This window comes from Dermacentor silvarum, chromosome 1 (genome assembly GCF_013339745.2).
Source record: "Dermacentor silvarum isolate Dsil-2018 chromosome 1, BIME_Dsil_1.4, whole genome shotgun sequence".
In the NCBI taxonomy this organism is placed as follows: Eukaryota; Metazoa; Arthropoda; class Arachnida; order Ixodida; family Ixodidae; genus Dermacentor; species Dermacentor silvarum.
Genome location: NC_051154.1, coordinates 106,551,033 through 106,577,214, shown reverse-complemented (window position 1 = coordinate 106,577,214; position 26,182 = coordinate 106,551,033). Strand labels below are relative to the sequence as shown.

At 40.3% G+C, this 26,182-nt stretch overlaps 2 protein-coding genes across 2 annotated transcripts in view; one reads left to right on the top strand and one right to left on the bottom strand.

The window, feature by feature from the left end:
* LOC119434398 (5-oxoprolinase-like) overlaps window positions 1-21,090 on the bottom strand; it is a 138,802-nt gene extending 117,712 nt beyond the window's left edge. The window contains exons 1-9 of the mRNA XM_037701561.2: window positions 20,614-21,090; window positions 19,296-19,487; window positions 10,909-11,034; window positions 7,936-8,042; window positions 7,086-7,201; window positions 3,659-3,738; window positions 3,530-3,582; window positions 3,319-3,431; window positions 1,577-1,665 (exon numbers count right to left, since the gene is read on the bottom strand). Of these exons, the coding sequence (XP_037557489.1) occupies window positions 1,577-1,665; window positions 3,319-3,431; window positions 3,530-3,582; window positions 3,659-3,738; window positions 7,086-7,201; window positions 7,936-8,042; window positions 10,909-11,034; window positions 19,296-19,487; window positions 20,614-20,790 (1,053 nt within the window). The 5' untranslated portion in view covers window positions 20,791-21,090. The remainder of the gene's footprint in view (window positions 1-1,576; window positions 1,666-3,318; window positions 3,432-3,529; window positions 3,583-3,658; window positions 3,739-7,085; window positions 7,202-7,935; window positions 8,043-10,908; window positions 11,035-19,295; window positions 19,488-20,613) is intronic.
* A 493-nt stretch (window positions 21,091-21,583) lies between these two features.
* Window positions 21,584-26,182, top strand: part of LOC119434390 (translocon-associated protein subunit alpha) — a 29,947-nt gene continuing 25,348 nt past the window's right edge. The window contains exons 1-2 of the mRNA XM_037701549.2: window positions 21,584-21,771; window positions 22,680-22,777. Of these exons, the coding sequence (XP_037557477.1) occupies window positions 21,705-21,771; window positions 22,680-22,777 (165 nt within the window). The 5' untranslated portion in view covers window positions 21,584-21,704. The remainder of the gene's footprint in view (window positions 21,772-22,679; window positions 22,778-26,182) is intronic.

Genomic DNA, 26,182 nt, shown 5'->3' with positions numbered 1-26,182 from the left:
GTGCATTGTCCAGTGCTTTGTAATATTTATATCATGTGCCTAGCACAAAGCCTATCATGCAAGCATCAGGAAGACTAATTTTTCTGACTTTTTTCTGACTGAGAAAAATATAATCTGTTCTAGCTAGATGCAGACCTTATACCCCACATCTTCATGGAGTGATGTGTACAAATTCAAGCGAAATGTCACATTTTGTGTGCAACATCTTCTGTACCATAAATATTACACACATTTTTGCCCTTATGAAAGCACATAAGAGTAAAAAAGAGCTCAACAGAGTACAAGAATAACTAAAGGTAGATAGTATTTCTATTTCATCGGCACCACAAGTTTTAGATGTTCAGTGTTTCAGTATTCTCTTTTGGACAGTTGTGTGGCCATATTTTACCGCATAAAGTGGATGCTTAATAAGCTTTTTAGTTTTTAATTTAATTTAGTTTTTAGTTTAATTTTAGTTTTTAATTTAGTTCCTAATCAAAAATACAAGTGACAAGATTCAATACCCGAGAATCACTATAAGAATAGATGCATGCAATTATATGCAAAGTTGGCAAAGTAATGTAATGTGGCCTGAGTTTAACACTTCTTCTAGAAAAAAGTGTACAAGTGTGACAGTGGCCAAAAATGATTGGGCACACTATACTGTATGTATTAACTTGAGAGTAAAATTCTCAAAATTCTCAGGAACATATCTTCCGAGTTGTAAACACGTTTTCTGAGTAAACATATCTTTTGAGCCAAACAAATTTGGCAAAAACAACAGTGTGACTAAACACTGCAGTCCACCTTTACTTGGCTTACAAGTTGTAATTTAAGAATTTTTTCCCTGAAAAATTAGGGATGGATCCATGGGTGCCAGACATGAAGTAGTAAGATACAGAAATATTAAAGAAATTAAACAGGCTAGCCAGCTGCTGACTCTACCTGGAATCACTTAGACACACAAAATATAGTGCACTTAGAGGTACAAAAAGTACTGGCTTCTAATAGCTGTTTTAGGCATGATCCTTGAAGTGCACAAGCTTATTTTTCACTTTTTTTTTTTTCGCTTGGTTTGCCACGCAGCATAACATCAGCATGGGGTATAAGCATGCAGGCCCCGTTTCATAAAGATACTGCAACAGCGACTTATAAAACTTGCATCAAAGAGTGATGAAACAGTTGCAGGAAGTGCTAATGATGAAAGATTAAAAGCAGCTGAAGGTGTCGAAATGTTCGTAGAAAATGCTAATACCAAGAAACCAGAAGAAAAATAATGAAGTGATGACGTGAATCCTTTCTCTCTCACCAGATTTAAATAGATGATTCTTCCCAAGTGAAGATAGTGTTGGTGGCTAAGAAACATATTTATATCTTAAAAAATGCTACTGCAGGAACTAAGCGTTCTGGACCAAAACACGATATACGAGGGGGTGCCCAAAAGTTACCGGAATTATTTTTAAAAGGCTATTTTTTTTTTTTCCAAAACAACCATTTCACCTTCAAGGTACTCCCCATTACACTTACTTTCGAAGAGGGATGCACTAAAATAAAGGCAAGTATGCCCCTTTAAAAGATGAAATCATAAATCTCTTACCTGAGGAGCTTGAATCGTCACACCAGCAGTTGTTGTCTCAAAGGTATGGTCAAAATGGCCATCGTATCGGCTGACATCAGTAGATGTTCCTAATAAGTAGAACAATCAAGAATTATAAAACAACAAAACAGCCGTTTTATCATGGTTCATGAATTACAGGCACACAGTAATGTCCAAGGAGGATGTGACAGCTACATAATCTGCTTCACATAATAAAACATTTAAATACAGTGCCCCTTGCAATTTATTCACCTAGATTAGGAGATTCTTTTCTTCCATTATTAAAAGAAACTATATTAAATAAAAAGTTAAACAGAGAAACAAAATAGTAAAGCAAATTAGAGTTCAGAAGATCCGTGCACTGGTGCACACATTACCAGCAACAAATTTAACATCAAATAAAATATAATAAAATCCCTGTATACAGCAAACAATGTGTCTGCTGTACCACAGCAGACACATTGTCTCTTTGGACACAAGATTCTTTGACAGTATGGCTCAGATGTGTATGAATTAAGTTCTGTAAAAAACAATTAAGCATGACTTCATGCGTTCAAAGAAATAAAAGAAATCCATAGCGTTTTTAGAAATCTCAAAATGGCTTATTCAAGTATCAACACTTCAAAACAACTTCTGCAGAGCAACTCAAGTTTTTAGCACACAGGTTCCTCTTAACATCTTAGGGCAAGAGAATTCATTATGCAACCCTGTCATTTTTCTTTAAAACATCCCTACAGGTAAAAAGTGAATATTTTTCACAGTCCAAGTGTCTTGCCCCCAAGACTACTGTCTACAGGTGGAGATTCCTTGCCACTGCACCCCGACATTCCTGTTGCTTTTGACTCCAGGCAATAAAGACGTAACTTACAGTGATGTCGGGGGGATAGAGAAGGGGAGAACCACCACTCCCCAGCACTTCCGACTTAAATTGCCTTATTTGTTGGCTTCAATGGGAATAATGGGTAAATAAAACTCCCTTGGAAACCACATGGCAAATATTAAAGGCCTTGTTCAGGGCTCTGGGCCCCTCCCCCCTTGAGATATGTTGTTTAACAGTATTGAGTGCACACTGTCACGCACCCACCACTGACAAGTTGTCTTTTCTTCAACTTTAATTTCACCTTTCCTTATTATTTCTACATTTCAATTAAAAACACAGCAAATTTCCTCAATGCATTCCCGGGCCTTATTGTCTATTGGGCCCATATGATTGCATGTCAGTTCCCCTGATTCTTGTCACTCTTACTTTCTGTATGACAAGAATGCAACATAACACTGCTAGAGTCAAGAAAGAAAAATATTTTTCAAGGAAAACTGTGTTAAAATCAGTTAACATAAAAACTACATTTTTCAGAAAACTTCGAAAGCTTTCTGAAGTAGTTTTGCTGCTGAAGTCATGTCTCCCTTAACGAAAGCACAAAAACATCTATACACAGCAGCACCATCAACAGTGCAAGGACCTGAATATAGTGGCATGAAAATTACGCCTGGTGGACACTATAGTGACATAATGACTAAGAAAATAATAAAATTACTTCACATCAAAACAGTTAGGGTTCAATCTCAAACACATCCCAAGCATGTTAAGATGCTGATTAATATTTCTAACATTGTCTTCAAATGTCATGGGTACTGCACCATGCCATCAAAGAACCACACGTGATGATACTGTACTTTGACCTTAAAAATATATAGGCTTTTTTTTTTGCAAAAGGCATATAAACAGGTAACTTGACACCAACCTCCCATGTCAAAGCCAATCACTGGCACTTGGTGTTCAGCACTGTAGGAAGTTTTAGCATAGCCAACTACACCCCCAGCTGGACCAGACAGAATGGATCGGGAGCCGGAAAACCTGTGTCAGCGGGAACACACACAATAGGCACCAAAAAAATTGTACACACTGAAAATAATTTGAATAAAGAAAAAAAGGAAGGTGCTTCAAGTACATACGTTTCCATGGGTGTTAATCCCCCATCGGATTGCATAAAGAGGACAGTAACATCCTGCAGGATTGAAAGAAAAGGAGGGAGGTTGCTTATGCTGTCATTCTCCAGCATCAATGAAAGAGAGAAAAATTACTTTGATGTTGTCACTGAATCCACACGCAAAACTCTTCACATAGTTCTTGATGCATGGAGTCAGGTAAGCATCAACACAAGCTGAAAAAAAAAATATAGAAAAAGAAAACATGAATGCACAAGATTAATAAGAGCATGCTTATATTTCCTTACATTTAATTTACACACACACCACAGGAACCATGACATTATTTATTATTAACTGGACATGCAGATGTATTGTGAAATGCCTGAAGCAGACAGAGTCAACACTAGATCTTCATGCAGCAATAGAGTTGTTACAGTGTCAAAAAAAATTTTTTTTAACATTGTTCAGTTGCCACGTACTACTAAGGTCTTTGTCAAAAGCATCAAAGCACTGTGAGCATGACTAATCTTGTTGCTGGGCCAAGTAATGAAGCCTCTGTCAGTATAACTTTTTAGGTCTGAGGTCCCAGAGGTTGAGAGGAACAATGTTTATCCCTATCCTAAGCTTCTAAGCAACAAGCCTGCCACAGAAGTTCTGCCACAGAGCCCATCAACAGACCTGGTCACTTGCAGAATGGCTTCACAACTTTTAATAAAGACTGTACTGGTGACAGCAAGACCTTGTTAAATGTGTGTTTACACAAATGCATGGTCAATTCGTAGTCATGAATGAGTCAGAATCCTCACGTACTAGTGCAATATGGAAACCAAATTTTTTAAAAAGCCAGTGTGAATGATATTGAAAAGACCACAAAATAAAATGTTCAACTAACTGGGAGAGGGAAATGGAGTCATTTGATTAACTCTGTTCAGCCAGAAACATTCATGCACTTGGAAACCATGAAAAAATTATGTAAAGTGTAGCCAAAATGTCATGAAATGCTTATGTGCACGATATACTGTGCTGTTGGCTCCTCTGGTGGTGTTTTGACAGTGTATGATAATTTCCAAAACATAAGGGAGCTCTCTCCTTTATTTTACCGATTTGAATGCAAAGGAGTGCAGCAAGCAATCGCTTTCAGTTGACACAGAAATGCAGTGACTAGAGATTTACTTTCACAGAAATCTTCAGTCAGCACAGAAATCTTCAGTCAGCACAGATGGAAGTGCATTGTTCATATGAAGGAGGGATATACAAGATGTTTTTTATAGCTGCACCAAATTTTTCAAAATTGCCTCTGACAGATAGCAGAATTCTAACCCTTGATTTAAAGTGCTGGATGAAGTGGCCCATTACTTCTATGAGAAATCAAAATGCTTGAGTAAGTAACATAATTACACCAATTAACTGTTTAACCAATCACTTTAAGGCACATGTTTCAATGTACAAATTGTAGCTAGTGAGTGTGCAAGGCATGTGAATGAATTTGTCAGGAAATGCGCACAAAAGTTGACATTTCTAATACCGAAAATTTAAAAAACAAAAAAAAAACAAAAAAACACCGCCATTACCACTTGCCAGTAGTTACATATGACTCAGAATGTGCGGTTCCTTAGCATGACTGAGATTCCGCTAAGTTTGAAAGCTACACTACACTTCCAAAACAAAACTGAAAGCATATAATGAAGACACTTGAAAACTATGCTGCCGTTTTCTTGTCATCGTAGCCGCTTCTAGAATTGTATGCCGCACAGCTGAGAATGGCAAGTATAACTGTATGTTGAAATTTGAATGTATTTTTTCCACTTTCTCTGCGCTGAAAAAAAAAAGAAGAAAAGAAAAAGTTTTTCCCCCTAATCTTTCCATGTTGTTTCCCGGCCCTTACATCTCTAGTATGAACCAAAGAGCCCAGCAACACGTAGTAATAGATCATGTGTTGTAATTTATTACCAATTTAGCCAAAAGTGAAATTTTGTTGCAGTTGGCCTTTAAGGTATTAGAAGCAAAGAAGGGGACACAGACTATTCCAGATTATCTGTGCATGCTTCATCCCCCCCCCCCCCCCAAGCGCTGTTGCTTTCTGTTTCTAGGTTAACATGGTTTGGAGCATGTTCCAAGACTGTTTTGACCATTGAACTGCTGAACTGAGCTTAGCGTAATCATGTCTCAGAGTGTGAGGAGATGACTGTCACACATGCAAAGTGCAAAGCTGCTTATCATTGTGGAATGTACAACTTGGCTGTTTTTTAAGTGTACTGCAGATAAAGAGAAATATCTCAAGAGTAGAAAAGAATTAATACTGAGCTTAACAAGGAAATTAAGGAACTGAGAGATATGATCACTGCTTTGCATGCTGAAGTTCATGCTATGAAAAAGGCAATGACCATGCAAACCCTAAAAACTCAAAAGCTGGGGGAAAAGCTTGAAGATTCTACCACAGCAGCCATATAAATACTGAAGGCTGTTATTGTGCTGTCAGAGAAGTGATTACGTAAAGGAGACAAACAGGGAAACAGTTAAGAAATTTTGGAGAAAATTATTTTCCTAGAAACAACCTTGCTGATAAGGATAGGAGTATTCAATAACATCAAGTTTATACATACAATAGAACAAAAGAAAGTTGTAGAAATAGGAGCTCCAAAGTTACGGGATGCTTTTGTCCAGGCGTACAAAAGAATGCAAAGCGAGTACGAAAGAAACCCCAAACTTGTTCCTGCGCCTCTTGCATTCAAAAGAATGCAAAAAGCATAGAAACAAGTTTGGATATTTCGGCATGCAAAGCTGCTTTGGGACACTATATTTAAATCTCCCTAACATTATAGGAGAAATAAGACAGGAATTCATAGTGTCCCTGAAGAGAACAAAGACCAAGTGGGGGCAGCAGAAAGACTGAACCTGCCCCGTCTTGAAGTGTCCACAACTGGTATCATCTTCAGAATATGTTCCAAGTGGTTATGACTTAAAGGCACCGCCTACAATCCACAAATTGCAACATGCGGCATAAATTAATCGGTTTAAAAGTTAATTAGCAAAGGTTTGATAATTAGTCAAATAATCACTTTCCTTTTCTCGTGCAAATAATGTCTGCCTCTGAGAGTAATCTAGCGCAAGAAGTATAACTGTGCTACATTTCATGGGTGATTTTTAAAAATTATGTTAACGATAAAATAAAACAACCCATATAAAGGTCTGTATAAATGTCCCTGCACTTACCTGCATGTGCTGCAGAGAGGAAAAACAAAAGCTCCCACTCTTACCACACATTAAGTCACAGCTGGGCTTGACATTGTGCATGTCCTGTCAGCCAATTATATGCTAACAAAATATTGGGGAAAGGGACCTTCAAAAAAAAAAATGAGGACTTTAGGCTCCTTACAGATGCTAATGTGTACTTTTCCTTGTATACAAAGCTTTTTTACAAAATGACTCGTTTAGTTGTTCATTGTCACCAGACAAGAATTGTTTAACAAGCAATGACAGCCTTGAAGTAAAATATGTGCCTCAGTGAGTACAAACAGGCTTTCTGACTTATGTATGCCACATGAAAGTGCAAAGCAAGCTTTGCAAGCTACGCACTGACCTGTGAATCCTCGAGGCACAATGCGGACCATAGGCATAACATCTGATGACAAAGACACTTGCTGGAAGCCCAACTCAGTGGCGCACTGCCCCACCAGAAGCTCGTGCTCCTTAAACCTGTAAAATAATTTGAAAATGGCATTCTTTGTTCCGAAAGAATGCTAAGCAGTAATCAAGGCACAATTAGCACAGTTGCAGAAGCTTGTTGCAGTCGCAGGTCCCAGTGCAAATTGACAAAGCACCACACAGTTTGCATGCGTTGTGACGCACTGCTCGAGAAGCCATAACTTGGGAGCTTCGAAGTGGCTCAGTAGTGAGTAAAGTGAGCCATTTTTCATTGCAAGCATAATACATGGTAAGAATTGAGTACAATGAAACTAAAAAGAGCAACTCTAACAGTTTTCACACACACACTTCAGCTTACTTTTTTCTCACCTTTAGTGCCTCTCTGCCACCTAGCGTAGTACAACTGCACTAGCAAACAAGAACACTAACTATTCTGTCTTTTACGATAGGGCACCCTCAGAGCAAGGATACTTTTTGAGAGGAAGTATAAGCCAGAGGGCATGTTGCTTTCAAAATTCACCATGAATAAACAGCTAGCAAAGCTTCAGACAGTGGAGACTTCTCTAATCACGCTGAAGACAAGAGCTGAACATACTGCAGCAGCAGAAATATCTTCATTAGACAACACAATCCACACTGGCCACCATCACCACTATCCTTACGAGTTATGCCAAAATAAATTAACCCAGGATCTGAGGCTTTTCTTAACTAGTATAATTTATCCATGCTGAGCTAACAAAATGTTTTCATGCCTCGTATGAAAATCTAACAATTTTCAAACTTACGTATAGGAATGAAGCAAAGCCACAGCCAGGCTTTTGATTCCCAAACTTAACACCTTCTGTAGATCAGCTCTCAGTTTGTGCATGTCAAGATGTTTGAGGATGGTCACCTATACGTTAACAAAATTAAATCACATTTCAATAGTGTCCCATAAATTCTGTTGCAAAGCCTTTACCAATCAAATGAACAGCATGAACAAAACAGCATCATAGATAAACAGCAATCCATCAAGTAAATGCAGGGTCTTTGAAATTAAAGTATAAATAATTCTAATGAAAACACTATTCTAGCTACTCTAGCTATGCAAATACTGCTTATGTAGGCAGTTTATACGTTTTATCAAACACAATTTTCATGCACAAGTAAAGTCAGCAAATACGTATACCCAAACCATTTTAATTACCTTTTTGAATTGAACCACTATGGCATATTTTTAATTTAGAAACTTGAAGACAATTATACCTGAAGAAATCTTTACTTTGTACTTGTGTTCTGAGATATTCATAATTAAAATTGACATCCAGTACGCTAATTTCACATTCAGAGCCGGGAATCTCCACACAAAGACAAACCCAACATGTGACGTGGTTGATTTTGTACAGCGCACCAGTCCTGGTGTCTGGTGGAGCTGATAACAGCTGCACCTCTGGTATCGGCTGGCCAAACAAGACCCGCTTCTGCATTTCCACTTGAACACGTTACATCACACGGTGGGTTAATCTTTGCATCGAGATACCTGCCTTTAAATGTGAAATTAATGTACTGGTGTCAAATTTGATTACGATCTCGAAACAAAAACGCTCTTGAAGAATCAAACAAAATAAACTTGTCTTTGAATGCAATCAAGTTTCTCATATAAACATGTACAATAATATTGAAATTTAATAAGTTTATTACAAGTGTTTTTCAATTATGTATGTATTTGCTGACTATATTTGTTTGTGAAAATTGTGTCTGACAAAGCACATAAACCACTTCGTGCAAGCAGCATTTGTGTAGCTATTATAGCACTTTATTAAAATTAATTATACTTTAACTTCTTAGGCCCTGTATGTGATCATAGCTAGAAGAAAAAGCACTTCTCAATGAACGTAATTTACAATGTGCTAAAATTTTGGTAAACATGCTAGCCAGTCCTTATAAAGAAGTAGAAAATTTTACTAGCAGGATTTTAGGATATTATAGCCTTTCTTTTTTCTAGCATCCTCATGCTAAATGTGCACCAGAAACAGTTATAATTTAGGACACCACTTCTCAAACATAATAGAACATCCACGATAAAACATACAAGGGTTGGACAGCATAACTGGAAAACCTGCCATCTTGATGCTGCATGCTTAGAACCACTTTTTTTTTAAAACTGGTAGCTGCTGTTTGTTTGTCTCCTCTTTGATAAGAAAAGGCTAAATGTGGGCTTGTGTAATGTGTGCACTTATAGAGCTGACACTCAGACTGCACAAGCCGCTCTGCAAAATGCACTTTGCATCACAGTTCAGAAAGGCGCACATTGTCAGTGCGCACCTTCCAGTGTATCCAGGAGTAAAATTTCTAGTATTTGCGGATTGCCAAGATTCACAATGTCCAGGGTCATGTTGACAGACCACAAGGAGGGAAGAACAACACAAGCTAGTGTGAGCAGATTAGTAAAGTATCTGCAAGAGACCATTATTAGACAAGAGTGGTTGAACGAGGAATGTCTCTGGAGCTAACATTTCAACAAGGGGGCTTGTCAAGACAAGTCCCCTTGTCTAGTGGCATTCCTTGTTCTATCACAGTTGATCACTTCAAACCTACATCTTCCTGTGAACTCCTGTCTTGCTTAGAAAATAAGACAAAGTGGATGGTATCCAGAAAGTGCAAGACCACTGTTGTACCAAGGTAGTTTGTCACAAACTCATAAGGAAAATGTGCATGGTTGGATTGCTATCGCCAAAACCTTTATTAAGGAGTGCCAACACACAAACAGTAGCTTGAGTGTTGCCAGTATCACAATGCCGGGCCTTAAACTGACATAAAATATGTAATATTCTCTGACCAATCAACATTTACCAAAATTATCACTTCTGGTAGGCAAATATCCAGAGATGCCTGTTGCAAGCTTATAGCTCTGACTGGCTTTTGCCAAAAGTGAAACATGAAGCACACTGGTAATCGTTGGGACCACTTTATCCTGCTATTCTCTTGTTCCATTATTTGTTCTCTGTGCTCATACTACTAGCAAACACTATTGTGCCTTTTTTGGAGCACAAAAGTGCCCCAATTATTCCAACTTTGTACCCAGAAGGTGGTGCCATGTATCAAGACAACAGAACACGGCCACATCTTAAGGCTGGTGATTAAGCGGTTTGACATGCATGCAAGTGATGCCAAGAACCTGTCATTGCCTGTGTAGTTGCCCGAACTCAACATTACTAAGCTTCTGCAACATGCCTTGGAGAAATGTGTGAGCAACCGCTTTTCTACCCATGCATCACACAAAGCACTTGCGGTTCTTCTTAAAAAGAAATGACTCTGAACAATTCTATTTACTGAACAAGACTTGCATTTATCATTCTAAAGGCTTTGCTGTAATAGCTGCCAAAGGTGGCTCCATGCCATAATAATGAAGTACTACTAAAGCTAGGTGCTTCAGTTATTTCGTCCAACGCTTGTACTTCTGTGGCCTCTAAATTCCCTACTAAACAGCGTATTTGTTAGGTGTAATTTGTTTTACTTTACATACCAGAACGAAAAGACAATATGTACAGGTGGGAAGTACACCCAGAATAGAAATCGCAGAATGCTGGTAGTCTCTGGAAGTGCATTCATATATTCTGGTTACTTTCAATAAGTCAGCAAAACCAAACCTTTTGCACTCACCAAGCAAATTTAACTTCAAGTAAGAGACAAAAGTTCTTGCATTTCATAGCTCACTTATCTACCACAGAATGTTATGTGTGATAGAATGTGATGGTTTTTCCTTCTGTAACTATTACCTTTTCATCAGTGCTGCCTGAGCATTCTGGTGTGTTCAGGTCTAAAAAGCAGTCATCACGACACAGCACAACTCGCTCATCTGCCTCTATTACACAATCGTAGAGGACTTCAGGCTTGGCACAGGTCTGTTAAGAAAGCAAAATACAATGTTATGTCCAATCAGACCGGGTGCTCTACTTGACATTGGATCATGTACAGCCCTTCTATTTTTTAATAATCTCACAGAAGCATTGACCAGCACGTTGGTCAGCACTGTGTTAGTGAGGTAGGGAGCGCTGTGTCAGTCAATGCTCCCCGTGAGATTATTAACCTCGTGGAGAGTAGTACTTTGTACTACTACCTACTAGAGCAAGACAAACCAACTGTTGCATCATTATCATCAATTAGATTTTAGCTTTAAATATATATGTACTAAAGAAAAAAGAACATGACGTAATGCTGTAAATGCTTAATGAAGTTATTAGCGGTAACATAAAAAAACTGAGGGCACAACAAAAGGAACAGTAGATACAAAATCAAGCAAGCCGTTAAAATTTCACAAACTAAGTAGAAATTATATGCTCTGTGGAACACGAGGCCAGGAGTAAAGTGGATACAGAGTGAGGAGGGAGGGTTTGGGACAGTGCGCATAGAGGGTAAGTCAAACATGAAGAGAGCTCAGTGGAGTCGAGAATGAATTAAACATGGAACAGTTGTAATCTTGAAACAGGAGAATGGTGCTCCATGCAAAAGAGCACACACACTATAAACAGTACAAATGAAATAGAAAAAAACAACTAAGAGTACAAAAGATGGCCAACCTGCAAAAGGATGCTACATATCAGACCAACACTTTAGGTGATAAAAACAGCTAACATGATGACAAGATAAACCAGGACGAAAAAAAAAAAAAAAACAGCACAAAAATGCTGACATATCTGAAGCAAAAGAGGTGATCATCAGTCATATCTATGAAAACATGGCAAAAAGACGCCAGGTTTTTGTTCTCTGTCATCTGAATCACTCTCTCCTCTAGCACACTCCAGGGCATGCACTGGCTTCCTAGCTTAAGTTACATGTGACATTTTTTTAATCATGTAAAAACATACACATTTAAATGTTCAAATTTACATGTCCTTAAGGGACTTACTTTTGGAAAATTTAATGCTTATGCAATGTCAGTTCAAGAAGAAAATTTGAAGGGCAGAACCAGCCTCAAGTATTTTGGACCACCTCAAGAAGCAGGAAATGTTTCACTTCGAAGCAAAATTGGGGCGAGGAAAGATCCATTGTGGAAAAGCTAAGGTGAAGGAAATAACTAGAGCTTCAGATAATTAAACTTCAGTCCCTGTGAAGACCACACCAAACACAAGTGAAAATGTAAATTTTAGATTTTTATATTAAAGAATAAAACGAAAGTTGTACCTTCTTTTGACAATATGGATTTATAGTGAAACTAGGAGTTTTGAGGTGATAGCAGAATTGTACCAAGGTTTAAGTACACATTTTCCTGTTTACAGGGTTCGTACAGGTCTCAGAGACAAAAATTCAAGAATACTATTTCAAGGGTGCAGAGCAGCATCCCATGTAGCAATATTTTACAATCACAACATTTCTAAAACACTATAGTTACATTTATATTAACGAAGTCGGTAAAATCAGCACTTTACTTTGTTACATCGAAATTTTGTTATACTAAAATTGGACCTTTCATGCAAATAAGTACAGTCACTGGCATAATTTTTTTTTTTTGCGCGGAAGGGGCATAAAACTATTAGAATCATTGCGCAACCAGAAAAAAATTAATTTTGTGGAAACTGAGAGTCACTAATGAAGATATGGTTTCATACCATGTTGATAATATCTTTACATAGATGGTATGAAACGAAGCCTGCAAAGTTTTTGTGTCCTCTCCGGCGGCAGCTGATAGCGTCACCCACAGTGTGAGGGCGATATAAGCCGTTTTGGCTCGCCGAGCCTTTGCACCCGCTGCCGATTGCCTCCAAGATAAAACACAGATGGATGGATGAAAAAACTTTATTATGGTCCATTGGGTCGCACTAGTTTCCTAGCCCGAAGCGGGCCGCTCCCACGTTGGAACCGAAAGGCCCTTAGCCTATCGGCCACTTCGCGGGATGCCATAAAAAGAAAAAAAGCAATGCTGCACCCGTCTTTGTGCTGTGCTCGCGATGTGGCAGAATTTCATTGCATCACCAGCCTCATGCGCCTTTTTTCTGTCTCCCTTCCACTCCTCCGAAACAAAAGTCCGATAGCGCCAACAAGGAAGGGGTGGAACAGAGATAGGGTAGAGGCACGAGAGGGTGACTGAGACGAAGGCGTGCTGTGCGAGGTGCATGGATCAAAGGCGAGTGTGGTGAAGGTACGTGTGTGACACGCAGGCAGGTGCAATGTATCGCTTTTTTTTTTCTTTCTTTTTACTGTACCATTGTTTCTAATATAGCAAGTTTGGTCCATGCTGATCCGCCATAGAAAGCGGGTCACAAAATCAATGTTAGACTATCACTCCAGAAATTCCAAGGGTTTTCAAGGAAAAAAAAGGAATTCCAGGACTTTCAAGAGCCTTGAAAATATCCTTTTCAACTTAAAGGGTTTTCAAGGGTTTCAAGGATTTGTGTTTAACACAATGACGAATGTTCTGATGGACCATTATACAAAAGAGACACCCCAGAACATTTTTCATGAAGAAGGCACTGTCTGTCCTCTATGAAATATTGAGGGAGTCCTGAATCAAAGCTGGAACACTGTAGGAGTGTTTAGAAGATGGAGGTTTGAGAGTAGTGGAAGCAATTACCTGCAATATTGGAAATCACCATATTTGTATAAAAACAAATGCAAAACATGTTGCTTTTATATATGTATTTGTTTACTTAGCATCAACATACTGAAAAAGCACCTCTTATTATATGTAGCAGCATGCTTCAACAATAATGCGAGATTACGCCCCCCCCCCCCCCCCCCTAGTTTCATGCTTCAAAACCTGACAAATTCAGCCATCGGTTGACTAGGCTTTGCAGGAAAGTCAGCCTCTTGATGGCACATGGTGGGTGTGGGGCTCAAAACTGTGAGCATAATTTACCACAATTGGAAAAGGAATGGGGGCAAGGGCACCAAGGAGTTCTCCTACAGTAATGGTTATTACTTGTGAAAACTTTAGATCCAGCTGCTCGAACCACTCATGTGACAGTGCGTCCTTACCAGTGCAAACACTGCTGCCTCAGCAAGTGCACATCTGCCATCTCAGGGTAGCATACGCTGTGGAGCTGTGCGTCACCTGTTTTTGCATTACACAAGCCCTGGTGTGTGTGCACGCTGCATCTCCCATCCTCTCATGACGCGAGTCCCCCCCATATGTGCAATTAAAATGAAGACTCAAAATTGGATTATGACAACCAAGGCAGTACGAACAAGTTAGAAGCAGGCTTCAGGAACCTTGTGCGACAAGATAGATCGATTTATTGGGTGCAATGTCCAGCGTCCACCATGGACTATGATGGGCACTGTAGTGGAGGGTTACAGATAATTTTGATTGCCTGGGGCTCTTTAACATCCACCGAAGGCATGGTACACAAGTGTTTTTGCATTACACCCCAATAGAATGTCCCCAACAATTTAGAATCAAACCCACGACCTCACTCAGCACAGCGAACAGCCAATGAGCTACTGTGGTGGGTTTGTACGACAGGGTGTCAGCCAAGCTGAAAGGACAGGTTTACAATACAGTGGCGTGACAAGCAATGCTGTATGGAACCAAAATGATTCCATACAAGAAGTGTAGCATTCAGAAGATGTAAGTGGTTGGAAAATGAAGATGTTGAGGTTAACTAAGGTTAACTGCCAAGACAATATCAAGAAAGATTTCATCATCAATGAACTGAGAAAGGAGTGTGACATACAGATCAAAATGCAGGTGTTTGAAGAAGAACGCAAACTAATATTTTATTGTTCCTCACCAAGGACAGCCACATCCCACTACAGCAGGGCTTTTCTGTACTTTCCAAATGTTCATGTAAGCAAACCTCTGATGATGCTTTGAGCATTTAAGAATTTCACTATTTTATGGGACCAGTGTGCAAAAAAGGGGCACAGAAATACACAGAAATAATCACAGAAAAACAACCCTGGCTATCAACCAAACACTTTATTTCCAAGGGCAGCACCCCCCCCCCCCCCCCCCATAAAAGTGCGTAAAAAAAAAAAAAAAAAAAGAAAGAAAGAAAAGGGTGCATAAACTGGTCACATTCACTGTACGCACAGCTATATGTAATCCACTACCAGTACCATGACCTATGCCAGCAAGGTGCCATCTACAAACACACAGCTGCCATACTGCATGCACACATAACCCCTTAGGTCTGCAAAGTGCGCTATGCTAAAAAACATTCTAAAATACACCAAAGACAGGGCACTGACACATATGTTCCCACAAGTCATGATGAAGTAACTTTTTTTAATCTCACATGCTCACTATTGAGCGGCACTTCATAATTTATTAGCTAAAAGAATCCCTCTACATCTGGATACACTCTGACCACTGAAGATATGCAAATAATAAAGTACCATGAACAGTGAGCATGTGAAACCTGCAGCTTAGAACACTGACGCACGAATAGACTTGCATCAGTGCCTTGGCATTAATATTATCATCTAAAGAATTGCACTATCTATCCTTATAAATGCAACATATTTATGCATTTATTATTTTCCTTGCACGTGTGTTCTGCACATGGCAAAAGTAAGTGCTATGTCGACAAGGTTCTCCCTGCCCTGATGAACTTGTTTGGGAAATTTGTGCTTTGAAGCCACAGAAGGACAGACACGAGAACATCCACACAAACGGAAACAAGCACCTGTTGCCGCTCACCTTTCTTTGTGTGCATAAGTTTTCACTAGTGTCCTTCTATGGTCTCTGTGCCCTGTTTACGTACTGTTTGTTCTATTCTTCTTACGATAATATGGCTGCCACTAAAACCTGCACCACACGTCTCCCGCAAGGACGAAAATTGACAGCAAAAGCAAGCTTAAAACAATATATGCTCCAATAACAGAAGCCTCATCTATCATCCTGCTGTCGGAAACTTGCAATGAGGCAAGAGCTTCCAGCTACACCTTTGCTCCAAATGTGCTTCAAGAACATCGGAAAGAATGTACACTGCTTTTCATCTATCCTTAAAGCCTTTCGCATCTGAAAACCTGGAAGTATATTCCGTCCCCTTGGCCTACATACAGATATCATTCTAGCCATGCTCTGCGTCTCCACACAAGCCCAAGTGCATACAAGGCAGGCTGTTTGAGGGTTTTCTATGATAAAAAATTAACATAGCATTTCTGATCTATTAAAGTGTTCTTACAATTGTGCCAAATGTTTGTTAGATTTGGCTGTTACTTATGCATTAGATGCCTAGTGGTTTCTTTATTGTGGCTATAAAAATGTGTCTTATTACACTAAAATAAAGAGGCATGATCACTGCAGACTAGTGTTGTAAAGTACATGGATCCTACGACATAAGGCAAAAAAATAAAGGTTTAACATTCCAACACTGCACAGTGGGCTATGAGGGATGCTGTAGTCAAGGGAGAGTTCCCGATTCATTTTTATCACCTGTGGTTTTTTTAATGTGCACCCAAAGCATGATACACAAGTGTTCTTGCATTTTGTCGTCATTGAAATGTGGGAATTGAACCTGCAACCTGATGCTGAGCAGCAGAACACCACAGCCACTGAGCCACCAAGGCAGGCCACCAAGATGTCTAACAAACAAAAATTTTTACGGTGCTCATGAAACATCCGCTGAACATGAATATCAATGTATTCCCTTCAGGCCATCATAATGTACTCCCTTCAGTCCATCATACACCATTATGTTGCCCCAGCTGCAATTCACACGGACCTTATACCTAACCAAAAAAAAAAAGAAGAAGAAAAGAATACGCTGCTTCTTCGGTGATGCTGCATAAACACAGCTACATCTCTGGCGGTCAGAAAAGCACACACTACGTGGAACACAGAGAGCTTGAATTGTCTCATGAAAGACATTCAAATCTGCTCATAACGATTTTCTTCTATGTTTTTTTTTTTTTTTTTTTTCACTTAGCTTGCTGGCTGTTCTGTCCACAGTCATAAGCTACAAGAACTAGATTATGGGGTTTTACGTGCCAAAACCACACTCTGATTATGAGGCATGTCGCAGTGGGAAACTCCGGAATAATTTGGACCACCTGGGGTGGTTCTTTAACGTGCACCTAAATCTAAGTACTGGGTGTTTTCGCATTTCACCCCCATTGAAATGTGGCTGCCGTGGCCAGGATTCAATCCCGCGAGAGATACAAGAACTAAAGAAGCACGCCGGAGTGATAAAAAATATACATAGCAAAGAACAGCATGTGGTATCTGTTAACATTATTAACCCTTTGAGGGTTTTTGCCAAATATGTAAAGCACCGCTGATCTGTCCCGCATGGACTTTGACGTACGTGAATGGCACCAATCTTACGTTAGATATTTCGCCTGTATTCAGTACCAGTGGCTGTTGAGAGGTGCTGCCATTTCTATGGAGTTGCCCAAAGTCATCTGAAATTGCATTTCCACTTGCCAGAGCACACAGGTCAACTTGTTTACCTCAGAGTGCTCGCTCACATAGTCGCACATGTGCCGTTTGCTACCTCCAAGGCATGCGTAAAGGAGATGCTATCGTTTTTTACAATCGCCGCTATCATGTTTCCGGTAGCTTAGATATAGCCCTGAGCGGCCGAAGTTCAGAAATATTAATAAGTTTTCTGTTTCTTTGCTTTCAGTTGTGGTTTGCGTGTTCTTGTAGTGCCTCTTCTTGCGGCAACTGCTCAATCCTTTCTTCTTCCAACTCGTTTCTTATGCTATCCTTCTTCCGATAAAGCGTGTTTTTGCAAGAACAATTCTATAGCCAAAAGTTTTGCTAGAAATTTTTTTCGAGCTCTTACTGTATAGCATATTTGCGTGTAAACTGTTGGTATGAGTATAGAGTTTTCAATCATTTCCTACTGCTAGAGACCAATTTAAAAAATTTGCCACGGAGGCACGCTTTTTAAGAAAAAATTCTACCCTCGAAGGGTTAACAAAACTATATCTCCAGCCTGTTTTTTATGCAGTAAAGGTTTCGAAATGCTTGGATAACTGGTAAAATGTGAGGCGCTGTGAGGCACTTTACTCAATACATGCAGGTAAGTTCCGCCTGTTTCACCCTTCACAAAAATGTGTTGTTAGGATTGAGTACAGGCACTATTAGGGCCACTTCATTACAGACCCCATTCTCTTTGTCACCCCTAATAAAGGAGGATAAGCACGATGAGAGAACGCACATAGCCTATCTAATGAGTGCAAGAGAGTACTATGTCTAAAATGAATGGTTTTCTCCCTGTATGGGAGGACACGGGGAAGGAATTTCGCTTGCCGAGCATGGACGGGGCATGTGGAGAGAGTATCTATCACTGACAATTAGGCGAGTTGGCACAGATGCATGGCTTCAGAACGGCGATACAAGGAAGACGAAAAGACGAAAGATCACACGAACACAAGCGCTATTATGTGCTTGTGTTCGTGCATGTGATCTTTCGTCTTCCTTGTTGCGCCGTTCTGGAGAGTATCTATCTTGGCAGTGAACCTCGCCTCCAGAAATCATGGGTTTGTGGCACTAAAATATTTATACCTCAGCTAATAATGAACCAATTTGATAAATTCTTACAGTAGATTGCTCTCTAGAGGGCACATAACTTCCAGCATGTAACCGAAATTTTCTATGTGGCCTGGGGAGGGGCCCTTTTAAGGTTACACCTCACTATCTTCAGCAAGGTAGCTAATGTTTAAATGACCCCTGGAAAAAGAAAAAACAATCGTGCGCCTATTTTGTGTGTGTTCATGTGATAAATTATTTCTTCTTGGGCCTAAATGAACTACATTCAAGATATTACATCACAATATTGACTTTCAAGAAAATTATCCTGACCTAGCTGCAATGAAAAATCTCAGACCTATTTTTTTTAACTTTTTTATGAGATGCTGAATTACCTTTGAGTATAGTAACCTTAAAACTATATAAATCTGCATCTGAATGCCAGACCTCAAATATATATTTTAATGATGTTAACAATGATTTCATAGTCAAATGAAAAAGGAGGCTGAGTACACATCTAGAATTGACTCTTACAATAAATTACAAGGGTTGAATGCAGCACAAAACTTTTGCCAAAAAAATAGTGTAACTTTGAATGTGAGCCAGATTATAATACGTTTGGGCCAAATTTTCAGCAGCAAACACTGCAAAGCATGCAAATATTGTTGATTGATAATGCCCACTTTGAAGAAACAATTAACCACAGAGACAAATAATAAAGCTGAGTGCATTATGGAGCCTTACGAGGTCAAAGAGATGTGGTCTTGCTTGATTTCCAATGTATAGCAGGTCTTTGAAGCCAGCAGTTACAACAAATGCCGTTGGTTCTCCTTTCCGCTCTAGAAGGGCATTTGTAGCCACCGTGGTTCCCATTCGAATCCACTCTATCATTGAGGCATCAATCTTTTCATTTGCTGGAAAGGGTTGCCCTGTTTCCTGCAATTGAGACAGACAAGGATAAGACTCATGAAGTTCATATAGGCTTACAGGATTGCTGGAAAAATTATGCTTATTGTACTAAACAAACTGAGGCTTATACTGCAATAATACTTAATGCTTCAGTATCCTACTAAGATACTGCTTCAACCAATCCAACTGGTGACAGAGCAGAAGCAGTGCAGCACTTATGTTATCTTCATAAAACAATGATGATTTAGTGAGATGGTTTTCTTGTTTTTTGCATTACCTCATAAGAAATAGAACCTGTTTCTTGCATAGCCACCTTAAATTAAGCATGATCAATAACATACAATGTCAGGCTGTCACCAATATGGGCACGATTGAAAAAGCCTTGAGAGTTTTTGCCAAGACAAACTGAATTAGCCATCCCTTGCTTATTCCAGTGTGTTCAGTTTTTTTACTTACAGGCTAGATGTTTATTAACCAGCTATTGTCAAAAGAAATGCTATAGCCTTTCCATTACGCATAAACTCAGCTAACTTCACCATTACAAAAGGGAAAGGCTACAAATGTTACTGCCATAAAATCTCTCATAACTTCAGCTGCAAACAAATTGCATTTGGTGAAATAATGAACTTGCTGATTACGCTGTTTGTGACAAGCAATCAAGAATCCTTACAGGTCAGCTGCACCTTGTGCAGTTCAGACAGGGAGCGCATAACTCGGTTCAACATAGCTCAAGGTACCTGCACTGTGTAAACCATTTGGACGCTTAACTTCTGGGACAAGCAGCGCAAGAACATAACGAGCCTTGTTCTGCATGAAGGCAGCATGTGTGTCAGATACTGTTGTTGATTGCTGGCAGCGTTGTTTTCACGAAAATGCGTGAACTAAGTACATGAACAGCTGCAGTGATTCTGGCACAGTCGTTGAGCTAGTATATGCACTGCTGAACTTGAAAGTGCATAATATGTAAACCTATTTCATATATATATATATATATATATATATATATATATATATATATATATATATATATACTTGAAACGTACTGCATAAGATGTAAACCTATTTTCAACAGTGAAAGTCATGATATGCGGTTAGCGCACAAACTTTGGTGCCTTAACAATGCTGCTCTCTGGCATGTAAATATGAGGCTCACCTCTGCCAAGATCCTTCTGATGCCCTCGCGCGGTGCGTCTGGGTAGTTATTTGGATCTTCAGAAAGGAGCTTCATGACTCTGACGTTGCCTCCGGGACAGCGAGCATATATGTCTGTAAAGGTGCCGCCACGGTCTATGGCAAACTGAAACTTTCGACTCGACTCTAGAGATGTCATTGTGTTGTGCTTCTCGCCGTTGAAGACCGGCAGCAGAGTATAGCCTAAAGATTAAAAAGACGAACGTAACCTACAGGCTAACGGAAACACCGTGTGATCACAGCAGAGAGACTGCCAGTGCACGATGCGACCGGCTGTGAAGAGTCGTTGCTATCACAACTATCACTGCGAAATGAGACTTGCAATGATCGCCGCGCTCTGCCACGGAACATCTACGACCAACTTGCTTGCACTGCTTGAAACCGGAGGCACAGAGCAGAACCGGAGGTTGAAACACATTGCACTGTTTGAAACAGATGTTTGTCACGTGCTTCACAGCCGCCCCGCCCATTAGTTTATTAGCCCCGCCCTTACACGGGGTCAACAAACTGCCGACTGATAATAAGAGTACAATATTTAATTTTTATTAAACTGTATTTATAGTAACTTTTTTTCAATATACGCTGAAAAAATTAATTCTGACTCAGTTTTTGAGCCACACGATGACTTTGAGCTACCTACAAATCGATGCTGCAAACAATGTTATTCGGCCACCATCACGGCCACGAAGAAGCGTCTGCTGCTGACGTGTTCGATAACAGCGGCGCAGTTGTCACTGCGAGAATAAAACGCCTGTCTGAATTACGATATTAAAATTTGCGTGCTCGACTTTTTCCTTGGTTAATTAGTGAAGCTTAAGTGCTCTTCGTGTGAGTGCAAGCTCAAGAATATAAAGTAAAAGAAAATAATAGGGTGAAAGCAGTAAGTGAAGCCGGTTCAGTTGTTGCGCGCTTGTTTTTTATAGCCTCGAAACCGGTCCTTTTCGTAATGGTGGCGCGGCACGAAGCGTCGGTGTAGTCTGCTCGTCACCTCAAATCGTTTTTAATCCTCCAACGTCTAAGCACTTCGGTTGCATATTTCAATAGTACTGCAAAATGTTAAGTCGGTATATTATTTTAGCACTGCTTATTGTGCCTTTGGTGACTATATTTCATCAGAATGGTGAGTATTTACTTTACGTGGCTGCAGACGTATTTCCTCTAAAGATGGTAGTCAACAGATTTTGTGAAAGGCCTTAGGCAGTGCTTATTTGGTGAACACCGGTGTTACATATTGCAGGCTCCAGCGAATGATCTTGTGTATTTGTGTCGCTATAGCATAACCGATTTTCCGACGCGACGCGAGTGAGCTACATGAGTTTGTCGGAGGTGTTCAAATTGAGCACGCAGACTAAAATCTAAAGTGACACACATACATCTGATGGAAGCAATGATACGTGGTGGCCCTCCTGATTAATCCAGCTTGACGGTGCATGATCGTTAGTAGTCTACAGACGACTGCGGTGGATCATGTGGTTGTTGACTTGTTTGAAATTCAGCATCAGCCAGCGAACTTCTTGTAATGTAGTACTGTTGTATGTTATTCATCATTGCTTGTCTGGGACGAGTTATCTTATATTCAGTCCAGATGTTCTTATAAGGACGCAGATTTCGTGCCTAGCCTCAGAAACGTTTCAATAGAGAGTTGCATCATGTATTAGTGAACTGCTGGTGACTGTCGTGGATTTTGTCAAACTGCAGAATCATACAGGAAACGTCTTGCTCCTCTCACCTCGTGTCACATTTTCCGCATATAAAAGCTTGCGAAATGTGCATACTGCCTTTATTTTAAAAAAAGTATCCTCCCACTTAAATGTTTTGTAAAACTGAAGGACAAAGCTAGGCAGTCATGTGCATCTTGTGAAGAGCCTTTACAAGACGCTTCTGGAAGCTAGGATTATGCTGCTGTTTTCAAAATCTGTTCCTCAGCCCGTTTTCGATCTGCTAATGTAAATGTTAGATTGCAGATGTTTCTACAGGCATAACCAGCTACTTGTGTTGGTGCTGAAATGGTATTTGTCTGTACCGTAGGTGTGCCTTGTGCCAAAGCAGAAGAGGACGATGATGTCGTCGTTGAAAATGATGCATCAGCTGACTCTGCGCAGCAAGAAGCAGCAGTCACTGAACAGGTGGGACATTTACTTCATTTTGGGCTTAGTCACTTGGCTATTGCAGTCATTAGCTTTCTCGTGTGCTGCATGTTGTCAAGCCATTCCCTGAATGTAATGTCAATAATCAATCAATCATATAATCGGTTTCAAAGCATTATAGTTTATAATGTTCACACGTGGGGCTCAACATGTCGCATGATACTGTGATCCATCAACTGGTATGCATGAGACCTCGCATGCTTAACTAGTTGATGAAATCTATGTTGAGTGTAGGATTTGTAGGATTAGAATGTTGCTTGTGGTCTTTGGACTCGAGCGCTGTTTTAAGAGGTTACAATGAAAACACAGCAACCATCCTCAGACCATTGTATTGTGTATATTGTATTGTGTATTGTACGCGAAGACACTGGAATGAACACTTTGTTCTCTTCTTCGAAAGATTGCTAATCAGATAACTGAGGAAAACATAACGCGGTGTCTGAGTTAACACTCACATTGGAATTGGTAACGGCTGTTTCCATGGTCAAATTTGATTGTACGTAGATGAGTTTTCGAACACGTTTCCTTGTGAGTGTTGCGAAGCTTGCTATGAACATTTCCAAACACAAACCAGATTACTTACGAATTGACAGAAGGTGAAGGTATCTGCAACAGCCTAGAAGCTATAGGTGCCAGTGGCTGATTATTGCAAAGGCCTTGCCACAAGGTTGACTGTTTCTCATGCTTTGTGGTATCCCAGACGCCAGTTCTGGACCCAAACTTTGTCCTGTATTCTGCTACGTTTGAAAGTTACAATGTTTCCAAAACGAAACTGAAAGCACATAATGAATATACTTAAAACTGTGCTGCCATTTTCTTGTCAATGTCACTTCTAAAATTGTACTACTGCACAACAGAAAATGGCAACTATTAGTGTATGTGGACGTTTTAGTGTTTTTACTTGCCCTACTTTCTCTGAGCTGGGGGAAAAAAGAAACGGGGGGGGGGGGGGGGGGAACCTTTGTTTTTTTCTCCCCAATCTTTACGGATCTTTTTCCCGCCCCTTACATCTCTAGAAGGTCGACGCTCTAGTAAAATCATTAAAATATTGGAGAGCTGTATACATACACTTCTTGTTTCTGCTTCATCACACTTTGCCAGCATGGTGGCAATCTCTCTAACCTTTTGTGGTCATGAGTAAATATTTACCCACTTAATGGTCATTCCAATTTAACTATTTTGCATGTTTGTACAACGTGCCGCAAGGGCACTCGTGTGAACAAATGCCTAGTAAGTGACTCAGTTCTGAAAGTTCTTTTTAGTGGTACAAGCGCCGAGTGACACTCTTGTTTATTGTGCAGCAACTTCTGGTTAGGGACGAACTTCCGGTTTGTCAGAGGGGTGGGACGAAATTTAAAATAAATCATTTAAAAAATTAAAACAGGTAGATATCGATGTTCTACTTATGGTTGATGATACATATGACATCAGAGCACAGGTTTAGTACAGTAAAGAGCTAATTAAGTGTCAGGAATAATTAAACAATTAAGGAAAGTCTCATTGGCGTACACCAAAGCACACAATCTTACACTTTAGATACCCACTGCATCAGTGCAGGTTCCCGTGAAACTCCCGAGACCAGAAGTGACGTCACACTTAAACCCAGGGTACCCACTCACTACTAATTAAAATAAAAACAAGCTAATTAGAGCTACACACTACCTGACAGAGTGAACGCCTGCCCAACACAACGTTGGGGTGACGCCACTCCCTCTTTCACTTCTCCTCTCTTGGTGCGCGCCGGCGTGTATGGTGCAGTTTGTGCGCCATCCGCTAGGGGGCTACGCGCCGCTCCCTCGCCCGCTCCTCTGTGCGTGGCGGTTTCCCGCCATACACCAGGGTACGCCAACGCCGGGGTGCAGGTGCCACTAGCATACACCTAAGTGAAGGATTAGGGTCATTTTTTTTATTCCTTAGGCTCTTGTACAGTGTAGTCTCCAGCTAGCATCATGTTGTGGGAGATCACCACAGGAACTGTTGTCTAGAGTCCTCATTCTCGCTTTGTTCTTCAGGGCTCTCATTAGACGATGTTTACTGGTCGTCTGAAAGTGGGACAGATTTCTCCATGGCACTAGAAATTTTCAGATTCACTAAACTCACACAAGCTCTGTCCGTTATATGCTCATGGAGAAAACATTGGCATTCAGTGCTTCGTGCCAAGGAAAGCGCATGCAAATTCCTTCAAGTGTGCTGCTAGATAGGTGCTGCTCTCATTCACAGATGCTGGAAAGTGCAATTACTGGTAGTTAAGTTTCCATAAGGTGCTGCAACAAACACAAGCATGTGTGTGTCGGTCACTTCTAGACATCTGACCAGAAATGATATCTCGCACTGAGAGGGTCTATACACATGACCATAAAAGGTTAAATTTCTTTCTGTGTTGTTTACAATCTGTACAATTCTGTTTTTGTCTGTGTTGTGTTTATCTTAATTCTGTAAGAGCTAGTAGTGCAGTGTTCATTCTAAAGAAGGCACTGAGCTCAATCTGTGAGGCAGTGACAGCATCACCAGGGCAGCCCTGCCATATTGCTGGTCGTGTCACTCGCACAGTGTCAGAGAAATACTGGAAAGCCATCTTGTGTGAACTACTGATAATTATCGTTGAATTTACTATGCGTATTTAATCGGTTGCTGATACATAAGCACGTACGCTGCAGTGTTTTGTGCACGGTGGCACGGGTGCTTCTTAGCAGAAAGTCTTCTACGGTGTTTTTGTGTGTCTGGAGGGATATGTGCCGTGACTGTGCATCAACAGAGTTGTGGCGTTATGGTGAACTGCGCTGGTGTTTGGCTACAAACACCAGCTTGGCTATGCTAAAAAGAAACCCGATGATCAAAAGGTTGCTGAGGTTAGGTTCTCTCTACCTAAGGCGATCGAGCGCCAGTGCTAGAAGATCATAGGGCTAACAGCACAGAGGAGGGCGGAGTGGTTTCACCGCATTAATCATTCGGACACTAACCACATTGTACACACTGCAAAATCTCTGGTAAACGCTTTGTTTTGGTGAAGCAATGCGAACGCTACTTTTCATGTCAGAAGACACAGCACACAGTGGCCTCTGTAATGTCAGCAGTCATATTTACCGGCGGGGGGGAGGGGTGGGGGAATAATTTATGCTTAATTCTCGTGCAACAAGCATATGTGTCTAGTCAGCACCAAGCACTAGAACTAACTCTACTAAACACATGCACGGCGTCCTGAATGTGATTCCAAGTCTAGTTACCTTTACAACAGCGACTATGCCATGTGCAAGCACTTTTATGCACGGCTCCTACGCCCAGCCGCTCGTCAAATAATTGTGGCCTTCGATTGGCTTGTAAGTTTTTAATTGCTCATGGCACACAAAGCTTGTTACGTTTGCAAGGTAGCAAGGTCGACACGAG